General features: G+C 38.9%; 1 protein-coding gene across 2 annotated transcripts in view; it reads right to left on the reverse strand.

The window, feature by feature from the left end:
- The window catches only part of LOC111153560 (ubiquilin 1), a 48,945-nt gene that overhangs the window by 13,216 nt on the left and 15,658 nt on the right, over nucleotides 1-20,071 (reverse strand). For both annotated transcript variants that reach the window (XM_022512655.1, XM_022512656.1), the window contains exons 2-6: nucleotides 10,741-10,892; nucleotides 8,588-8,703; nucleotides 2,554-2,816; nucleotides 1,924-2,082; nucleotides 1,513-1,747 (exon numbers count right to left, since the gene is read on the reverse strand). In XM_022512655.1, coding sequence (XP_022368363.1) covers nucleotides 1,513-1,747; nucleotides 1,924-2,082; nucleotides 2,554-2,816; nucleotides 8,588-8,703; nucleotides 10,741-10,892 — 925 coding nt within the window. The remainder of the gene's footprint in view (nucleotides 1-1,512; nucleotides 1,748-1,923; nucleotides 2,083-2,553; nucleotides 2,817-8,587; nucleotides 8,704-10,740; nucleotides 10,893-20,071) is intronic.

Consider the following 20,071-nt stretch of genomic DNA (forward strand, 5'->3'; position numbering starts at 1 on the left):
TGGGATCGAGCCCCGCATCGGGCTCTTTGCTCGGCAGGGAGCCTGCTCCCCCCACACCCCACCGCCTACTTGTGATCTCTGTCAAATAAATAAATAAAATCTTTAAAAAAAAAAAAAGGCAATACTTCAATTTTTATCAACTCCTTACTATATTCAAAAACTTCATGATACCCGCTATAGTCTATAAAGGATATATACTACAGTGACAACCAATGACTCCCCATATGACTTCCCTCAGTAATGACCTTTTAAAAAATTCCTCATCCAGCACCTCACCTTTCCACTTTCTCTGCCAAACACCCACCATCTTTTATTTTTTTATTTTTTTAAAGATTTTGTTTATTTATTTGACAGAGAGAGATCACAAGTAGGCAGAGAGGCAGGCATAGAGAGACAGAGAAGCAGGCTCCCCGCGGTGCAGAGAGCCCATGCGAGGCTTGATCCCAGGACCCTGAGATCATGACCTGAGCCGAAGGCAGAGGCTCAACCCACTAAGCCACCCAGGCACCCCTACCCACCATCTTTTAAAGCACATCCGAGTCCTTTTCACCTTAGGGAAGTGGCCCCATGCTTTCACTTCTCATTTCCATGCCAAGCACTAGGACTAAAATCGTAACTCTAGCTTCAGATTTTAGACCTAGTTCTTAGCATCTGAAGAGCTGACAAAAGGACTTCCATTTACTGAGTCTAGTTTACAGAGAAATGATCAAAAGTAAATTCCTAACCTGTTTGGATATCAGACTCTCCAGCAGCTTTATACACAGATCTTAAAGCCACTGTAGAAGATTCTGATCCAGAAGGTCTGAGGTTAAGACCTGAGAATCTGATTTCTTTTTTTAAGATTTTATTTATTTATTTGCTAGAGAAAGAGACAGCTAGAGAGGGAACACAAGCAGGGGGTGGGAGAGGGAGAAGCAGGCTCTCCACTGAGCAGACAGCCTGACACGAGGCTTGATCCCACAATCCTGGGACCACGACCTGAGCCGAAGGCAGATGCTTAACCAACTGAGCCACCCAGGTGCGCCGAGAATCTGATTTTTTAACAAACCTGGCAGGTGCTCTGATGCAGCTCATTTAGCCCTAGTCTCACTCAGGACCAGAGTTTGGGAATCCACTTATCTACGATAGAAACTAGACCAAAGCCAAGAAACACGTGCTCCAGTAGGAAGTCCACTAGTAATCGTATTCTCTCTGGACTTCAGTTTTCCTACTGTTGAAATGAGATGACCACCCACTTCTCCCAAAACCATCTCATGGATGAAGTGGGGGGGGGGGGTCATCTCATTAGTAACCCTTTCCACTATAATGCACACAAGTGATTAATATTAATCTCTACATATTTAAAACTCCCATTAAAAAACTTGGACATGAAAAGATAATTCATAAAAGTTACTTCACACACACACACACACACACACACACACCACAAGGAGTAATAGTATAAAAAGTGTTTTCATTATTCAAAAAAGTAAGGATAATAAAGAAAAGTGGTGTGAGCTGTTAGGAGCCTACCTCCTACTCCAGGCCCCAAATTTGGTGCAGATGAACTCTGCCCGGAAGTGCCACTGGCAGCATTAGCACCAGTGCCCCCCACGGTGCTGGTGGTCCCACTGGAAGCTGATGAACTCTGGGAAGCCTGTGGAGCCCATGGATTGGGTAACGGATCTCTATTTTCTGTACGGGAAGGCTGACTACCTTCACCTGAGGATGTATTGCTCACAAGGGAAGCAAATGGATTACCACCAAACTGTAATAAAAGACAAAAAATCATAAAGAATAAGCTTTTGTTTTAAAAAACAGATATGGAACTTTCTTTTAATGAAAACTGTATTCCCCATATAAAGGTACCCTTCAATCACACATGTATTTCTGTTAAATCAGGAGCTGCCCTTTGGCCTAAGCCACAGGGGCCTACGTTATTACCTGTTCTTGTGCAGCACTCAGCATTGGTTCCTGAATATCTGTGTACATGCGCCGTAAAGCATTGTATCCCCCTGGGATGCTTTCTAGGTTGCTCAAGGCTCGGTCCTGGTTTCTCATCATTTCCTGCATCATTGCTGGATTCCTGGCAAGTTCCAATGTCTAAGAAAAAGATATTCATATAAAAAGGCACCAAGATACAACTGAATTACTTTAACTATTAACCAACACAGTTGATTTGTTTACAAGTTTTCTAATGATGAATTAACAGTCTTTAATAATTAAATCAGGAACTTATTTTCAATAATTCCTGCTGTCACCTCAATCTAACATTCAAGTAACACCAAGAAACAGTCTGTTAATGAATGAATGCCCATCTCCTGAATCAGATTCTTTTCGCTTCTTAAATCTGCAAAATAACCACTTACAGTGATCTTTAAAACACAGCAGAAAGCTCAAATCTCAAACAATCCAAAGTAGTGTGTTGCTAAGTTTTCCTGAATAAATACCAGGATTTCTTTTTGTAGCTTAGCCATCTATAAAAGGCAAGCTCCTTTTATAGCACAGGAAATTAAGTAAAAACTAAGTATCTAATTCTTTAGCTAAATGAACTTAAAAGAACTTTCCACATACTTGTCTCATAATATCTGGATTATTCAGCATATGACTAATTTCTGGATTTCTCTGAATCAACTGCTGCATTTGCGGATTGGCCATAATTAACTGCCTCATCAGGTCAGGATTTGACAGCATGCTCTGGACAAAGGGATTCTCCATAATCTGGACCATCATTTCAGGATTGGACATAAGTTGCCGCTGCATCTGGCTTTGTAGTTCGGAGAAGTTAGTAGTATTCAAACCCAAGCTACTCAGACCTGCAAGCCCTCCAAGGCCACCTAAGAAGATAAGGGAAAAGATAAGAAGGAAAGGGAAAAGGGAAAAAGATAAGGGATAAATCAAAGTCAGAAATTTTATCATTAATACTACTGTGCTAAAATATGAAAATGCAAAAATAGTGACTCAATAGTCCCATTATGGAAAACCACCTATTTTTAAAGATTTGTCTGAGAGAAGAGAGTGGCACAAGTAAGGGGGAGGGGTTGAGGAGAGGGAAAAGCAGACTCCCCACTGAGGAAAGAGCCTGATGTGGGACTTGATGCCAGGGCCCAGAGATCATGACCGGCTGAGCCACCCAGTCGCCCTGAAAAACCATTTTCAAGCACACAGAATTCCTATTACTTTTAAAAAGTCATAGTAAAACTATAATAGTATAACTAAAAAACCAGTATAACTAAACAATAGTAAAACTAAAAAAAGTAAAACTCTTTCATTTCTTAACTATTATCAGCCAAAAATCCACTCACTTTGATATTTAAGTTTAAATAATAAAACCAACTAAATATTTCCTGGGTGGCTCAGTCAGTTAAGTGTCTGCCTTTGGCTCAGGTCATGATCCCAGGGTCCTGGGACTGAGTCCTGCATGGGGCTTCTTGCTCAGGATGGAGCCTGCTTCTCCCTCTGTCTGCTGCTCCCCCCCTTCCTTGTGCTCTCTCACTCTGACAAATACATAAATAAAATTTTTAAAAATATGTATTTTAAATATGTATTTCCTATGTGCAGTACAATACATTTTTGGTCTTTGTCCCAGATTCTGGGCACAGAACTCCTAAAAGCCTTAGAATTTCCAGAGTGAAGGGAGTGTCTTTTGTTCTACAATACAAGCCCCTTTGGATCACACTTCATTTATGCCAATTAATTACTTAGTGTGGGGCACCTAGACAGCCTCAGGATGGGGGATCACCAAAAAGACAAGTGACAAAAACAGCTGTACTTCTAGCCACCCACCAACCTCCAGAAAGAGGAGGAAAAAGAGCTAGATTAGAGACTGAGCTCTATAAAAATTCTTGAGGAATGAGATTCAGGAAACTTCCACATTGGTGAACACTTGTAGATCATGGGAACCCTACACTCTCCCAAACCTCCATTTCTTGCTCTATGCTTCTCTTCCATTTGTTTATTTCTAAAGTGTAACCTCACAGTAAACTGGTAAACATAAACATCTTCCTGAATTTTGTAAGCTGTTCTAGCGAATTATCAAATGTGGAGGGAAACTGTGGGACCCTCCAATGTATAGCCTGCAGGTCTAACACATGGTCCAATACCTGGACTGGTATCCGAAGGAGACGCAGTTTTGGGCAACTGAATGACACACTTTTAAAACTATGTGATTGGACACTAACTCCAGATAGGTACTGTCAGAACTGAACTACGAGATAACAAGATAGTGTTGGAGGATTGGTTGGTGTCACAGAGATACCCTAGAACAGGCCCACTCAAAGAAGAGAGGAAAAATATGTACTGGATTACACTTTGAAATAATCTTTACCCAGAAGACTAGTTTAAGTTCAGCAAGTAGAATTCACCTATAAAATCTGGTTAGAACAGAGCTGCTGCTGATAAAGGAGAGGAAGGGCCAGGACTTAAAATGGAAACAGATGTCTCTTTGGAGGAATTAAGTCATGGAAAAACCTAACAGATCAAAGATGACTGAGTGATTATCATAAAATGTTAACTGTAAAAATTATAGAAACAACCAAATGCATTCATTCAAGGAAGTAATAGGGAATAACTGCATAGAGAAGAGGTATGGAAAGAGATTTAGTGGGTAAGAGGCAGTAGTTTAAGTAGTTTAAGAGAAGAGTTTTTGTCTAATAGGCCAGGGACTGTGCTACCCACGCGGGGAACAACCTGAGAAGAAACAAATACTACACACAGAACTCAATGTAGTGGGAAGGCAGACAAGGAAAACAAATACAGAATCAGCACTCTTATAACAAAAATAGCCACAAGATACTATCGTGATATAGTACCTAAGTGGAATGGCTGCTTTCCATAAGATGAGTATAGAAAATGAACAGGCTGGCAAGGAATGGGGAGAATTGGAAGAAAGATTTAATAATAAACACAACAAACATTATACAGAAAAGCAAAGAGATAAATATGACTACTGATGTGTTCCTGGAATCACAAAGAATTCATGTTTGACTAGAATGGCAGATAGGAGGGCTCACCAAAAATTCCACGTGAGGCCTTTTATTTCTTTTGCAGCTGGACAGGCTCATGTGACTAGTTATGACCAAAGGGCTGCAAGAAATGTGTCATTTCTGGCAAAAGTAAGAAGGTCCAGCTTGAGACTCTTAGCTATCTCTTCTGCCGCATCCCAAGTGGTGGAGCTACACAGTGGCAGGATTCCATTAGCCTGAGTCCCTGAGAACTGACCACGTAGGTGGGGGCTCACTGCAGACTGAAGAAAAAGCTTTGGATTAAGAAATTAAGATGTGTGGTAAGACACTATGGAGTAAGAGGTTATCTATTACCAAAAGATAGATAACCTAAAAAAACTGTTGAGCTTTCACACACAAAACAGATAATCATGTCAAAAAATGGGCAGAAGATATGAACAGACACTTCTCCAATTAAGACATACAAATGGCTCTCAGACACATGAAAAAATGTTCATCATCACTAGCCATCAGGGAGATTCAAATTAAAACCACACTGAGATATCACCTTACACCAGTTAGAATGGCCAAATTTAGCAAGACAGGAAACAACATGTGCTGGAGGGGATGTGGAGAAAGGGGAACCCTCTTACACTGTTGGTGGGAATGCAAGTTGGTGCAGCCTCTTTGGAGAACAGTGTGGAGATTCCTCAAGAAATTAAAAATAGAACTTCCCTATGACCCTGCAATTGCACTACTGGGTATTTACCCCAAAGATACAGATGTAGTGAAAAGAAGGGCCATCTGTACCCCAATGTTTAGAGCAGCAATGGCCATGGATGCCAAACTGTGGAGAGAACCAAGATGCCCTTCAACGGACAAATGGATAAGGAAGATGTGGTCCATATACACTATGGAGTATTATGCCTCCATCATAAAGGATGAATACCCAACTTTTGTAGCAACATGGACGGGACTGGAAGAGATTATGCTGAGTGAAATAAGTCAAGCAGAGAGAGTCAATTATCATATGGTTTCACTTATTTGTGGAGCATAACAAATAACATGGAGGACATGGGGAGATGGAGAGAAGGGAGCTGAGGGAAACTGGAAGGGGAGGTGAACCATGAGAGACTATGGACTCTGAAAAACAACCTGAGGGTTTTGAAGGGGCTGGCGGGTGGGAGGTTGGGGGAGCCAGGTGGTGGGTATTAAGGAGGGCATGTATTGCATGGAGCACTGGGTGTGGTGCATAAACAATGAATTCTGTTACACTGAAAAGAAATTAAAAAAAAAAAAAAAACTGTTGAGCTTTGTTAAGAAATGAGAATGGAGAGGTAGGCAAAAGCTAAATCATAAAATCTTGATAGATTTTAAGCAGAACAGTCACTTCAGACGTTCTTATTCTAATAATAGTGTGGAAATGACTAGAGTAAACATTACAGATTTTTAAAAGTCAAGGAACTGCATCAAGGCAGTAACAACAGGGAGTATTTGCATGGGATGGGATGGAGGAGAGGTATGGAGAGATTTAGTGGGGAACAGGTTTGAGAGGCAAGATAAGTTTCTGCATTTGTTTTCCTTTGCTTTCTGAGGAGACACACAGGCCAAAGTACTAGAGAACATTAAGACATATCAAAGAGGCGAGCTGAACACAGGACATGGAGTTTATAAATGCTATGGTTGAGGTAAAGACTTGAGAGTCACCGAGATACAGGAGGAAGATAATGTCCTTTTTCTTTTTTTTTAAGATTTTATTTATTTGTCAGAGAGACAGAGAGAGTATAAGCAAGCAGAGTGGCAGGCAGAGGCAGAGGGAGAAGCAGCCTCCCTGCAGAGCAAGGAGCCCGATGCAGGACTCGATTCCAGGACGCTGGGATCATGACTTGAGCCAAAGGCAGCCACTTAACCGACTGAGCCACCCAGGCGTCCCAGAAAATATCTTAACAAGAAGAAAGAAAAGGCAATACTCTGGGGAATACCAATCAGAAGACAAGAAACCCATAAATGAGACCAAAAAAAGGAAAAAAAAAAAAAAGCCAGAAAACCAGGGAAAAACAGTAATAGGAGTTAAAGGAAGAATATTTCAAGGATAGACTGGTCAGGACTGAGAAACTTAATTAAAACAAAAATGTGTCCACTAAATTCGGCAAGCCAAGAGGTTAATGGTGACCTTATCAAGTGAATTTTCAATGAAGTGATGGGGGGAGAGGGAAACCACAGCAAACTTAGTGAAAGGGAAATAGAGACAGAAAAAGTAAAATGCCTTTTCCAAAAATAGCTAAGAAGAGAAGCCAGGGAAAGGGTGGTGGTGGGAGTCTGTAGCTTTATACATGGGAGAGGCCTTCAAGAGAAGAAGCACCAAAAAAGAATAACTATATGAGGTAAATGGAATAAATGATGAAGAAAAGCAACGGAGATAGGAAGAGATAGAAATGAGACTAGAAATGAAGGAAATGGGGAGATGTATGGCCTCAGACAAATTAACTAAAAGGCTGTCTGGGCTTCAATTTCTTTGCCTATAAAATGAGGGAAGAGGGAAGACCATTTACTTCAACAATAACTTTCATGACTCTGAACATTTCATACTTATCTCTCTAGACTATTCATGCCAATGATTCTGACATCTAAAACTTGTCAAAAGAGATACATTTACCCTAAGATCATCCTAGAAAACAAGAGCAACAAAAATGTAAAAGTTAAAAAAAAAAAAAAAAAAAAGGAAAAGAAAATGTGAAATCCTGTCATACCCTAAAAGGTATCCAACATAGTTGGCACAGTAGGACTAAATTACTAAAAAACTTTTTCTGAAAGTAAGCGAAGGTAAGATCCTTGATCCTTGGAAAGTACTATTATACAACTTAACTGAAAGAGGCATCAAACCATTTAACTATCTAGTTCAGTGTCTGTTAATTTCAGAATACTCTTGTTCCCCAACAAGACCTGCCACAGAATCTCAGTATAAAACTGATAATAAGAAAAGTGGTTGTGGCTGATGCAGGAGCTCCTTAGCCAATGGACTTGCTCCGAGGCCCCAGCTCTCCACTGAGTTTAAGACACTAATGGAAGTCTGAGTCCCTCGTTTTCAAATCAAGAAAACTACTCAGGAGGTTAGCTTAGCTTATGATCAACAATTAGCTAATCTTCCTTAGATTCAATGATGTGGTAAGTCAGATCAGGTACACATATGCTTACACCTCTTTCATTAGTATTATTATTTTTTTATATTTTATTTATTTATGTGACAAAGATCACAAGTAGGCAGAGAGGCAGGCAGATAGAGAGGAGGAAACAGGCTCCCCGCTGAGCAGAGAGCCCGATGCGGGGCTCGATCCCAGGACCCTGAGATCATGACCTGAGCCGAAGGCAGACGCTTTAACCCACTGAGCCACCCAGGCGCCCCATCTCTTTCATTATTTAAAAAAAAAAAAAAAAAAAAAAAAGTGCCACCAAGTTATCACTTATTAAATGTAAATGTGAGCTAACAAAGCACATCTGTATTCCCAACTACTTCCTTAATACCTACAATTAAAGAAATAGCTTTAGACGTAATTGTTGTTGTTGTGGAAGTGATTTAGTGTTTAATTCTATCATTTTATCTAAAACCACCCTGGGTGAAAAACAGGTTTTTTCCCTATCCCTGTAAAATAACTAAAGACACTTACCTAAACCAAAAGGGTTGCTAGTGGCAGAACCAGATGTGGAGTTAGTACTAGGAGCTGATGATGTGGTAACGTTGCTTCCACTGGTATTTGTTTGCTGAGCTGAATGATCCTGAGGCCTAGGAAAAATAACCAAATCATGGTATAAACAGTGGAACTAATTATTTTTAAAAGAACCTCTGAAATTTCCAGAATTCTCAGAAACAAAACTGTAAGTTTTCAGACCAATTCAAATTGTCATAAGGTAAACACCTGAGATAACTAAGCATTAAGAACATCAATATAAAGAAACATAGAAAAACCCTATACAAGTTATACTTCAACTGCTCCCCGCCAGTATAGGTATATAAATATTTCACTACAATCATAATGATAATGTAAGATACGGAGATAGGTCACCCCATAGAGGAGAAATCAGTGAGTAATCACACCCATAAAGCTTGACTATATGAGCAATTTTTTATCTACTCCCTTCCAAGTTCTTAAGGATTGGGGGGCAGTTCTACTCAGCCCTCCTGAAATTGTTAAAAGTAAAAAATAAAAAAACGTCACCAAAAGCAGACTGAGAAATCAATACTAGTAATAACTTGTATTAATTTAATCCTTAATATTATCTCTAGGTAAAAAAAAAGAGACACTTTTTGGAAACCCCTTCTATCTGATACCAGTTAAGAGTTCTGAATCTCACTCACTGCTTCTTTCATTGATTCTAAGAGGTACATTTTTTTCATCAGAACATTTCTAAAGTCAAGATCTGTCTTACAACTGCTAAGAACCAGTCACCAACTGTCATGCCTAGGTATTCTGTAGGACTTCAATTAAATGATTATACCAGATATGCTGTGTTATTTATATTTAGTAACATATAACATGTCTTCAGGAGGGGCACCTGGGTGGCTCAGTCAGTTAAGCATCAGCCTTCGGCTCAGGTCATGATCCAGTATCCTGAGATTGAGTCCCACATTAGGCTCCCCGCTGAGCAGGGAGTCTGCTTCTCCCTCTCCCTCTGCCCACCCCACTTGTGCTTGCTCACTCTCGCACTCTCTCTCTCAAATAAATAAAATCCTTAAAAAAAAAAACGGATAAAATGGGTATTCATTTGTGGTTTGCCAAGGAGATGAGACACCTATCAGCTTATCCCAAAATCTCCCTAAAACAAAAAGCATCACTAAAAACACATTAATTTGCTTATTCTGTAATTCAAACAATTCAGAATTATGACTTAATACTGATGAACTCCCTAAAATATCAATGTGTAAGCATCAGCATTACTGAATCATTTTTTTAACTTGTTATCAACAAATAAATGAATTTTAATCTATCTAAATATTAATGGCAGAGAAAGCCATTAAAGCCAAGACTGGTTATTTTTTTTCATTCTTTTTAAAGATCTTATTATTTATCTGAGAGAGAGGGAGCAGACTCCCCACTGAGCAAGGAAGCCCAACATGGGGCTCAATCCCACACCCCTGAGCTCATGACCTGAGCAGAAGGCAGATGCTTAAGCAACTGAGTGACCCAGGAGCCCAAGACTGGTTATTTATTATTATTATTATTTTTTTTTTTTTTTTTAAGAAATACAGCTGACTCTTGAACAACACAGGTCTGAACTACAGATATCCAATTATACTTCATTTTTTTTTTCAATAAACACAGGACAGTACTATAAATGTATTCCCCTTGTGATTTTTTTTTTTAAGATTTTATTTATCTGTCAGAGAGAGCGCGCGCACACGCGTGCACAAGCAGGCAGAGGTGAAGAGAGAAGCAGGGTCCCTGCTGAGCAAGGAGCCCAATGCAGAACTCGATCCCAGGACCCTGGGATCATGACCTGAGAGCCGAAGGCAATGGCTTAACCGAGCCACCCAGGCGTCCTTCTCCTTATGATTTTCTTAATAACATTTTTCTCTAGCTTATAGTATGAAAGCAGTATATAATACATGTAACATACAAAATATTTAATCAACTGTTTACATTACCAGCAAGTCTTCCACTCAACAGCAGGCTAGATAAAATTTTGAGGGAGTCAAAAGGTAGATTTTTGACTACATGGCGATTGGTGCCCCTAACTCCTCCATTATTCAAGGGTTAACTGTATAAACAGTATAAACTGTATATACACAACAACTAAAGCTCTAGGTCTTCTAAAAACATACCTGTTTTGTGTTTTGATGACAAGGTGAACGGTAAGCCCATCGTGAATTCCATGTTGACTCAAAGTATCTTGATCTTTTAAAATTTTTCCAGCAAATATCAACACAAGTTGGTCAGTATGTGATTTGAAACGTTTAGAAATTTCTTCCTTGAACTAAATAAGATAAAAATAAAATAATTATTATAAGTGTTTGCGTAACACCACCTAGTCTAGTTTCTACTAGTACTTAAAAAGGCCCCTTTTGACAGATACTGCAACAATTCAAACAATATAAAGATACATTTTTTCTGCATCAGTATCTTAATCATGGTGGGAAATGAGTATTAACTCCAACACTAAGGTGTTATTGTAAGTACACATGTCCTATATTCAACTTTCTGTTAAGGCCTGACAACTCATTTCTTCCCAATATCCTTGTTCTTTTTGTGTCAGTGGTGTTAACTATAGTTCAAGCCACACATAGCTGCTACCACATTTACAATAATCTATGCCTCAGCTTTCCATCTCCAGTCCATTCTAGCTGAATACATATACAGCCAACCTCATTTTCTCAGCCTATTATACCTAGTTCCTCCCCACCTTTTCCTTCAGCATTAACAAGAACTATTATCTACACAAACACACATACAGTATTATTGACATGCAAAAATACAGAGCAAAAATCTTTCCTTGAAGGACAGCAATGAAAAGAGTTAGTCAAGTAAACCACAAAGTACAGAGGCAGCATAAGGGCAATTAAAGAAAGCTTTGCAATGAAACCTAAAGAAAGATTAGAAGCAGCCAAAAAAACCCGAGGAAAGGGTTTCCAGGGACAATAACATGCAAAAACAGAGAAAAGATCTTCATACTATTTTTAAAAAAAAACCTTATTTATTTAGATCAGTGTTTTTTTCATATCTGTATCACAATCACCTGAATGCTTAGGCTTTACTCCACCCTCCAAATCAGGAAATCTCAGAGTAGGCCAAGGAATCTATGTTAACAGACTACCTCAGAGAATCAGTCCAAATTCAAAGAATCACATCCTAAACCACTCTACCCTATGCCCTACGGAAATGGGTCTCAACAGATGAAGGCACTATCACCAAGGGAATGTTTTGGAAATAAAAGGGGGTATGTTTGGTAGGAAGTAGGAAGACACATTAAATAATACCTGAGATTTTATAAAATCTTGCAGAAGGTAGGGAAGGGGAAGTGCAGAGGGATATAAATAAAACAAGACAGACTATATATGTCAATCATTGTTGAAAATGAGAAAAGTGCATTAAAGGTCATCAGACTCTACCTTTGCATATGAACACCCAGTGGAACCAAGTGTTTTTTAATCAAAAAGATAATGCAAAATTATGTTACAGTAAATATTTTGGAGCTTTTCCATCTGAGCTCTCCTTCCTTTACCTGAAAATATATGACCTTTTTACTGAAGATAACAATTTCCAAACAACTAAAGAAATCTTTGTAAAATACCATTTGATAATATCCTATAGAGGCCAATCAATAATTTAACCATTCTCCTATTACTGACATGTCATTTTTTCCTTTGATAGCTACTAGAAATAGCAACAATGTAATGAGCAGCAGAATACATGGTTTGTATTTTTCTATTTTCTTTTTTTAAAGATTTTATTTCTTTGAGAGAACGAGAGAGGGAGGACGATAGAGGGACGAGACAGAGCGGGAAGCAGACTCCCTGTTGAGCAGGGAGCCCAACTCAAGAGACTGGAGACTTGATCCCACAATGCTGAGATCAAGACCTGAGCCAAAGTCAGACGTTTAGCCATCTGAGCCACCCAGGTGCCACAGAACACTGAGGTTTCCCAGAACGGAATGAGATGTATGTAAAATGCAAGCATCAAACACATTGAAGGTGGTCAACAAATTGTAGCTACTACAATGTCAGCTCTTTTACTCCTCAATAACTCTGAGGTAGATGGGTTTTAATCCTATTTCAGATATAGAAACAAAGACAGGCTCAATATGTCCCTCTCCATGACAGGATAATAAACTCCCAGGTTCCGACTTCAAGGACTAATCCACCCAGATAAACTATAATCTGTTTCGTATGTAAAACGAGATTAATTTAAGTCTAAATGTATTTTCCTAGCCTTAAAGAAAACATTTTCAGAATCTTTAATAACCCTTATACGTCATTCTGAAACAAATGATTTAATTGTCTAACCCGTAATCATATAGCATTTTAGCAAATTTTAAGATTTGAAGGTAAAATGCCTTTCTGAAGGTAAAAGAAACACATCTACTCTTACATCCTGTTAAATCCCCACTAAAATAGTAAAGGATTTTTAAATGTTTTACAGAGGTATAACTCACGTACCATACAATTTGCCCATTTAAAGTATACAGTTCAATGGTTTTCAGTATATTCAGAGATACATGCAATCACCACCAGAATTTTAGAACATTTTCATCTTCTCTAAAAGAAACTAATACCCTTTAGCTATTATCTCCCTATTCCCCCATCACTGTAACCCTTAAGAAACCACTAATGTGGGGCACCTGGGTAGCTCAGTTGTTAAGCATCTGCCTTCGCCTCAAGTCACAATCCTGGGGTCCTGGGATCAAATCTCGCATTGGGCTCCCTGCTCAGCAGGAAACCCGATTCTCCCTCTCCCACTCCCCCTGCTTGTGTCCCCCTGTCCTCGCTGTGTCTCTGTCAAATAAATAAATAAAATCTTTAAAAAGAAAAAAAAACCACTAATCTACTTTCTACCTCTACAAATTTCCTCCAGGCTTGACATTTCACATAAATACAATTATATAATATGTGGTCTTTGTAACTAGCTTCTTTTACTTAGCATAATGTTTTCAAGGTTCACCCATGTTGTAGCATGTACTAGAACTTCCTTACTTTTTATGGCCAAATACTATTCCATGCATGGACATACATTTTGTTTAGCCATTCATCAACTGATGGATATCTCGTTTGTTTCCACCTTTGGGCTCTTAGAAATAATGCTGTTATAAACATTCATATACAAGTTTTGGTGTGGACATAGGTTTTCATTTCTCTTTAGTATATATCTAGATGTAGAATTGCTGGGTCATATGTATTTCTTCATTTAACCATTTGAGGAATCACAAAAGTGTTATTCTAAGTGGCTGTACCACTTAGTGGTTATACATTCCCAACCACACCAAGTGGTTGTACATTCCCACCAGCAGTATATAATCCACATCCTCACCAATATTTATTACCTGACTTTTTAATTATAGCCATCCCAGTAGTTCTGATCTGCATTCATTCTTCTGATAGCTAATGACACTGAACATCTGTTCATGTGCTTATTTATATATCTTCTTTGGAGAATTTTTTATTCAGATTCCTTGCCCCTTTTTTATATTGGTTTGTCTTTTTATTACTGAGTTACAAAAATTTTTTTAAATTTTATTTATTTACGTAATCTCTACACCAATGTGGGGCTTGAACTCACAACCCCAAGATCAAGAGTCATGTGCTCTTCTGACTGAGCCAGCCAGGCACCCCTCAAAAATTCTTTATATATTCCAGATACAAATCTATGCCCGAGATAGGATTAGCAAAAAGAGATGACAGAACAAACTGAGACCTTTTAGTCTCAACTGGAACAAAATTTTAAAGCTGGACATCAGGTGGACACCTGATCAATTAATTTAGCAGACCCAAGAGAACTGAATTCTAAACTAGCAATGCAGAACAATAATCACTAATTCAATCCCCGGAATCTGTAGAATTCTCAGAAGACTGAGGCTGAGGGAAGGGGGTCATGAGTTGAGAGATGCCTAAGGGCTAAAACAAAGAGGACTATTTGCAAGTCTCAGAAGCAGACATCTCCTCACTTCACATTAAGCAAATACTTGCCCCTCCTCAAACCCGACCAAAGGTCAGAGGATTTTTCTTCTCTGGAAAGGGAACAGAGAGTCTGGACTCTCTGTTTTCATTGCATTTCATTGCATTTCATTGCAAAATGAAAACAAGAGTGTAATACTAAATCAAGAAAATTAAGTAAACACAGACCTACCAGATGCTGAGCCTTTTCCTCCTTCACCCCATATCTATCAAACAGAACACTGGCAGGAGGTCTTCACCATCGGGCAGGAAGACCATTAATATTACAGTGTCTCCAAGGAGAATCTAACTATCCTAAAAGAAAAATATTTAAAGATATGGACGTAAGAGTTTTTCCCAAGCACCCTAGAACAGTGATACCGAATCAGGGTGGGTGCTTCTATCCCCCCTAGGAAGCATCTGGCAAAGTCTGAAGATATTTCTGCTCGTCACAACCACTGTCATCTGGTGGGTAGAGACCAGACATGCTGCTATACCTCCTACAATGCACAGGATAGTCCCAACAACAAAGAACTATCCAATTCAAAGTGGCAATATTGACAAGGTTGCAAAACTGCCCTAGAGCTGTACTTTTCAAAGTACCACCCCCAGATGAGCAACATTCACCATTACTAGGTTAACTTGGTAGAAATGCAAATTCTCAGCCCCCAACCCAGACCAACCAAATCAGAAACCCCAGGGATGGGGCTTCACAATCTATGGTTTTTTAACAAGCCTCACAGGTAATTTTGCCGCACACTAAAATCAAAGGACCACCGCCTGCTCTAGGTATAACAACAAATGTTCCCCCAAAATGAAGATGATAAAAAAAATGTCATCAAAGGAATACAACCTCACACACACAAAATTCTCAACAAACAAGTTGCTAAGGAGGAAAAAGCAGAGAAGAACCTGTAGATGAAAATGAAATTTTTTTAAGTAGCTCCATGCCCAGCATGGAGCCCAAGGCAGGCCTTCAATTCATGCCTTGAGATCAAGACCTGAGCTGACATCAAGAGTCTGATGCTTAACCAACTGAGTCACCCAGGCACCCTGAAAATGAAACTTTTTAAGTACACATGGAACCCTCACCAAGACAGACCATAAACTGGATAACAGAAAAACCTTGGAAATTTAAAATAATGTAAATATATTCCCTGACAATATTGGAATTATACTAAAAATCAGTAACAGAAGATATCGAGAAAATCTTCAAGTTAACAAAATACTTCTAAATAATTCATGGATAAGAAGGAAGTCTTGAATAGAAAGAAAGCACTTAGAAAGCACTTCCAACTAAATGAAAATGAAACTACGGTATGTCAAAATTTGTGAGATTCAGCTAAACCAATGCCTAGGGAAATTTATAATATTAAAGGCTTATATTTAAGAAGAAAGATCACAATCTGTAATCTAAGTTTTAACCTTTAAAAAAGTCAAAGAGCAAATGAAACTCAAGTAAGGAATTAATATTAAAAAAGCAGAAATCAGGGGCGCCTGGGTGGCTCAGTGGGTTAAAGCCTCTGCCTTCAGCTCAGGTCATGATCCCAGGGTCCTGGGATCGAGCCCCGCATCAGGCTCTCTGTTCAGCGGGGAGCCTGCTTCCTCCTCTCTCTCTGCCTGCCTCTCTGCCTATTGTGATCTCTGTCTGTCAAATAAATAAATAAAAATCTTAAAAAAAAAAAAAAAAAAGCAGAAATCAGGGGTGCTTGAGTGACTCACACACACAGACTTGAACATAATTAACAAATGTCCTAACTGGAATGCGTAGAAAACTGCACCCAACAACTGCAGAATAAACATTCTTTTTAAGTACATTTATAAAATCAGACCATATGCTGTGCCATAAAGCAGGGCAACATATTTCAAATGAAAATCTTACCAAACATGTACTATGACCACATGCAAATTAAACACTACCATGCAATTAAACAGTACCAAAAAGAGAAATCAATAAAATTCTATACAACTGCAAAATTCTGTGTCCTAAGCAGGACACAAAAAGTAACCATTAAGAAAGGGGGGGGCACAATAGGGGTGCCTGGGTGGCACAGATGGTTAAGCATCTACCTTCATCAGGTCATGATCTCAGGGTCCTGGGAACACACTCCACATAGGGCTCTCTGCTCACTGGAGAGTCTGTTTGTCCCTTTCTGTCTGCCCCTTTCTCCCCCTTGTGCTCCCAGGCACGTTAGCAGGTGCTCTCTCAAATAAATAAAATCTTTAACAAAAGAGGCACAATAATTTGAACTATCATTAACAGAGATAAGCAAGAGAGAGAAAACTTCTTAAATACCAACAATCAAGAGAGCCTGAATCCAGATTTTACATAGGATGTGTACAAATATCAAGACAACCCAATTAAAAAATGGTCAAAAGACTAAAACAAGAACTTCACAAAATTGAAGTTAAATGGCCAGCACAAATGAAAAGCTGCTTTTCAAAAAAAAAAAAAAAAAAAACCACACACACACACACACAACAAAAAAGCCGCTTTTCCTATTTAATTATCAATCAGATAACTTCAAATTAAAACCAGTGATACACTTACAGAATGGTTCAACTTGAAAGACTAGTAGAGTGTTGTAAATGATGTAGAGCAACCAGAATCCACAAACATTACAGACATAAGTACAGGCTGGTATATTCTGGAAAAATATTTTGAGGCAGAAGCTGAACCAACGCTTACTCTATCGACCCAACAATTCCATTTACGGGATTATATCTAACAAACAACAGGTCACAGGTACACCAAAAGATATGTTCAAGGAAGTTCAAACCAGTATTCTTTATTAGCCAAAAACTTTAAACAACTCAACTGTTCTTTAACTGCAGAAGAAACTGTGGTATATTTACTTAATATGATATTACACATGATGACAACAAATGAACTACAGCCACATGTCACCATGGATCCCTCAATGCAGAGCAAAAGCCAATCACAAATGAAGATAAACTGTGACTTCACTTATATAAAGTTTAAGAAAAAAGGGAGGGGCAAAATCCACAGTGTCAAAGTGAGAATAGTGGTTACCTTTGGGAGGAGGTGGTGATTACAAGGGTGGAACTCTTGGTTCTCAGGGGCTTTAGAGCAATTCAAGTATGATTTCATAGCGCTTCATAGAGCAAGTTGGAAAGCATTATGTCAGAGACAGTGGTAGAGTTCAGCTATAGCCCTAGTACTATAGAGAGGAAAATTTTATCATCTGACCACCAATTATAATTCAGTTCTTATAAAAATAAATTTTAAATTTCAAGCCAATCTCAAAATATTTAGATATTAGAACCACTCCCAAACCGAAGCCTAATGTAATACCGTAGAAGACTAATGTGATTATTCTGAGTAAATTATCCAAAGCTTGGAACAAACTAGCAAAAAACAAAGGCTTAATTACTCAATTCAGCTGCCCGATACTCCATACACCATACTTTTAATCATACCATATCAAACAAATATGATATGCTTTTCCAAATATGCTTTACTTCAGAAAACTATAATCCAAACATGATCAACATAAACAATGTTATGGTTTTTTAAATTAAAATTTTAAAATAATTGAAATTAAATTAACATATAATATATTGTTTCAGGGGTAGAGGTCTGTGATTCATCAGTCTTACACAATACACAGAGCTCACCAAACACATACCCTCCTCAATGTCCATCACCCAGCCACCCCATCCCTCCCACACCCCTCCAACTCCAGCAACCTTCAGTTTGTTTCCTGAGATTAAAAGTCTCTTATGTTTTGTCTCTCTCTGGTTTCGTCTTGTTTCATTTTTTTCCTCTCTTCCCTCATGATCCTTTGTCTTGTTTCTCAAATTCCACATCAGTGAGATCATATGGTAATTGTCTTTCTCTAACTGACTTATTTCACTTAGCATTAATACCCTCCATTGCATGTCATTGCAAATGGTTATGATTTCATGTTTTTGATGGCTGCATAATATTCCATTCTATATATATACACACCACATCTTCGTTATCCATTCATCTGTCAATGGACATCTGGGCTCTTTTCATAGTTTGGCTATTGTGGACATTGCTGCTATAAACACTGGGGTGCAGGTGCCCCTTCAGATCACATTTGTATCTTTGGGGTAAATACCCAGGAGTGCAATTGCTGGGTCGTAGAGTAGCTCCATGCTGTTTTCCAGAGTGGCTGCACCAGCTTGCATTCCCACCAACAGTGTAGGAGGGTTCCCCATTCTCTGCATCCTCACCAACATCTGTCATTGCCTGATTTGTTAATTTTAGCCATTCTGACTGGTGTGAGGTGGTAGCTCATTGTGGTTTTGATTTGTATTTCCCTGATGCCGAGTGATGCTGAGCACTTTTTCATATGTCGGTTGGCCATGTGGATGTCTTCTCTGCAGAAATGTCTGTTCAGATTGGATTATTTGGGTATTGAGTTTGAGAAGGTCTTTATAGATTCTGGATACTAGCCATTTTTTTTTTTAAGATTTATTTATTTGAGAATGAAACTCGACCATTCTCTTACACCGTACACAAAGATAAACTCAAATGGATAAAAGACCTCAACGTGAGACAGGAATCCATCAGAATCCTAGAGGAGAACATAGGCAGTAATCTCTTCGATATCAGCCACAGCAACTTCTTTCAAGATATGTCTCCAAAGGCAAAGGAAACAAAAGCCAAAATAAACTTCTGGGACTTCATCAAAATCAAAAGCTTCTGCACAGCAAAGGAAACAGTCAAGAAAACAAAGAGGCAACCCACGGAATGGGAGAAGATATTTGCAAATGACAGTACAGACAAAAGATTGATATCCAGGATCTATAAAGAACTCCTCAAACCCAACACACACAAAACAGATAATCATATCAAAAAATGGGCAGAAGATATGAACAGACACTTCTCCAATGAAGACATACAAATGGCTATTAGATACATGAAAAAATGTTCATCATCACTAGCCATCAGGGAGATTCAAATTAAAACCACATTGAGATATCACCTTACACCAGTTAGAATGGCCAAATTTAGCAAGACAGGAAACAACATGTGCTGGAGGGGATGTGGAGAAAGGGGAACCCTCTTACACTGTTGGTGGGAATGCAAGTTGGTGCAGCCTCTTTGGAGAACAGTGTGGAGATTCCTCAAGAAATTAAAAATAGAACTTCCCTATGACCCTGCAATTGCACTACTGGGTATTTACCCCAAAGATACAGATGTAGTGAAAAGAAGGGCCATCTGTACCCCAATGTTTAGAGCAGCAATGGCCACGGTTGCCAAACTGTGGAGAGAACCAAGATGCCCTTCAACGGACGAATGGATAAGGAAGATGTGGTCCATATACACTATGGAGTATTATGCCTCCATCAGAAAGGATGAATACCCAACTTTTGTAGCAACATGGACGGGACTGGAAGAGATTATGCTGAGTGAAATAAGTCAAGCAGAGAGAGTCAATTGTCATATGGTTTCACTTATTTGTGGAGCATAACAAATAGCATGGAGGACATGGGGAGTTAGGAGAAGGCAGTT

This window comes from Enhydra lutris, unplaced genomic scaffold (genome assembly GCF_002288905.1).
Source record: "Enhydra lutris kenyoni isolate GAN:26980312 unplaced genomic scaffold, ASM228890v2 scaffoldscaffold33, whole genome shotgun sequence".
NCBI lineage: Eukaryota > Metazoa > Chordata > Mammalia > Carnivora > Mustelidae > Enhydra > Enhydra lutris.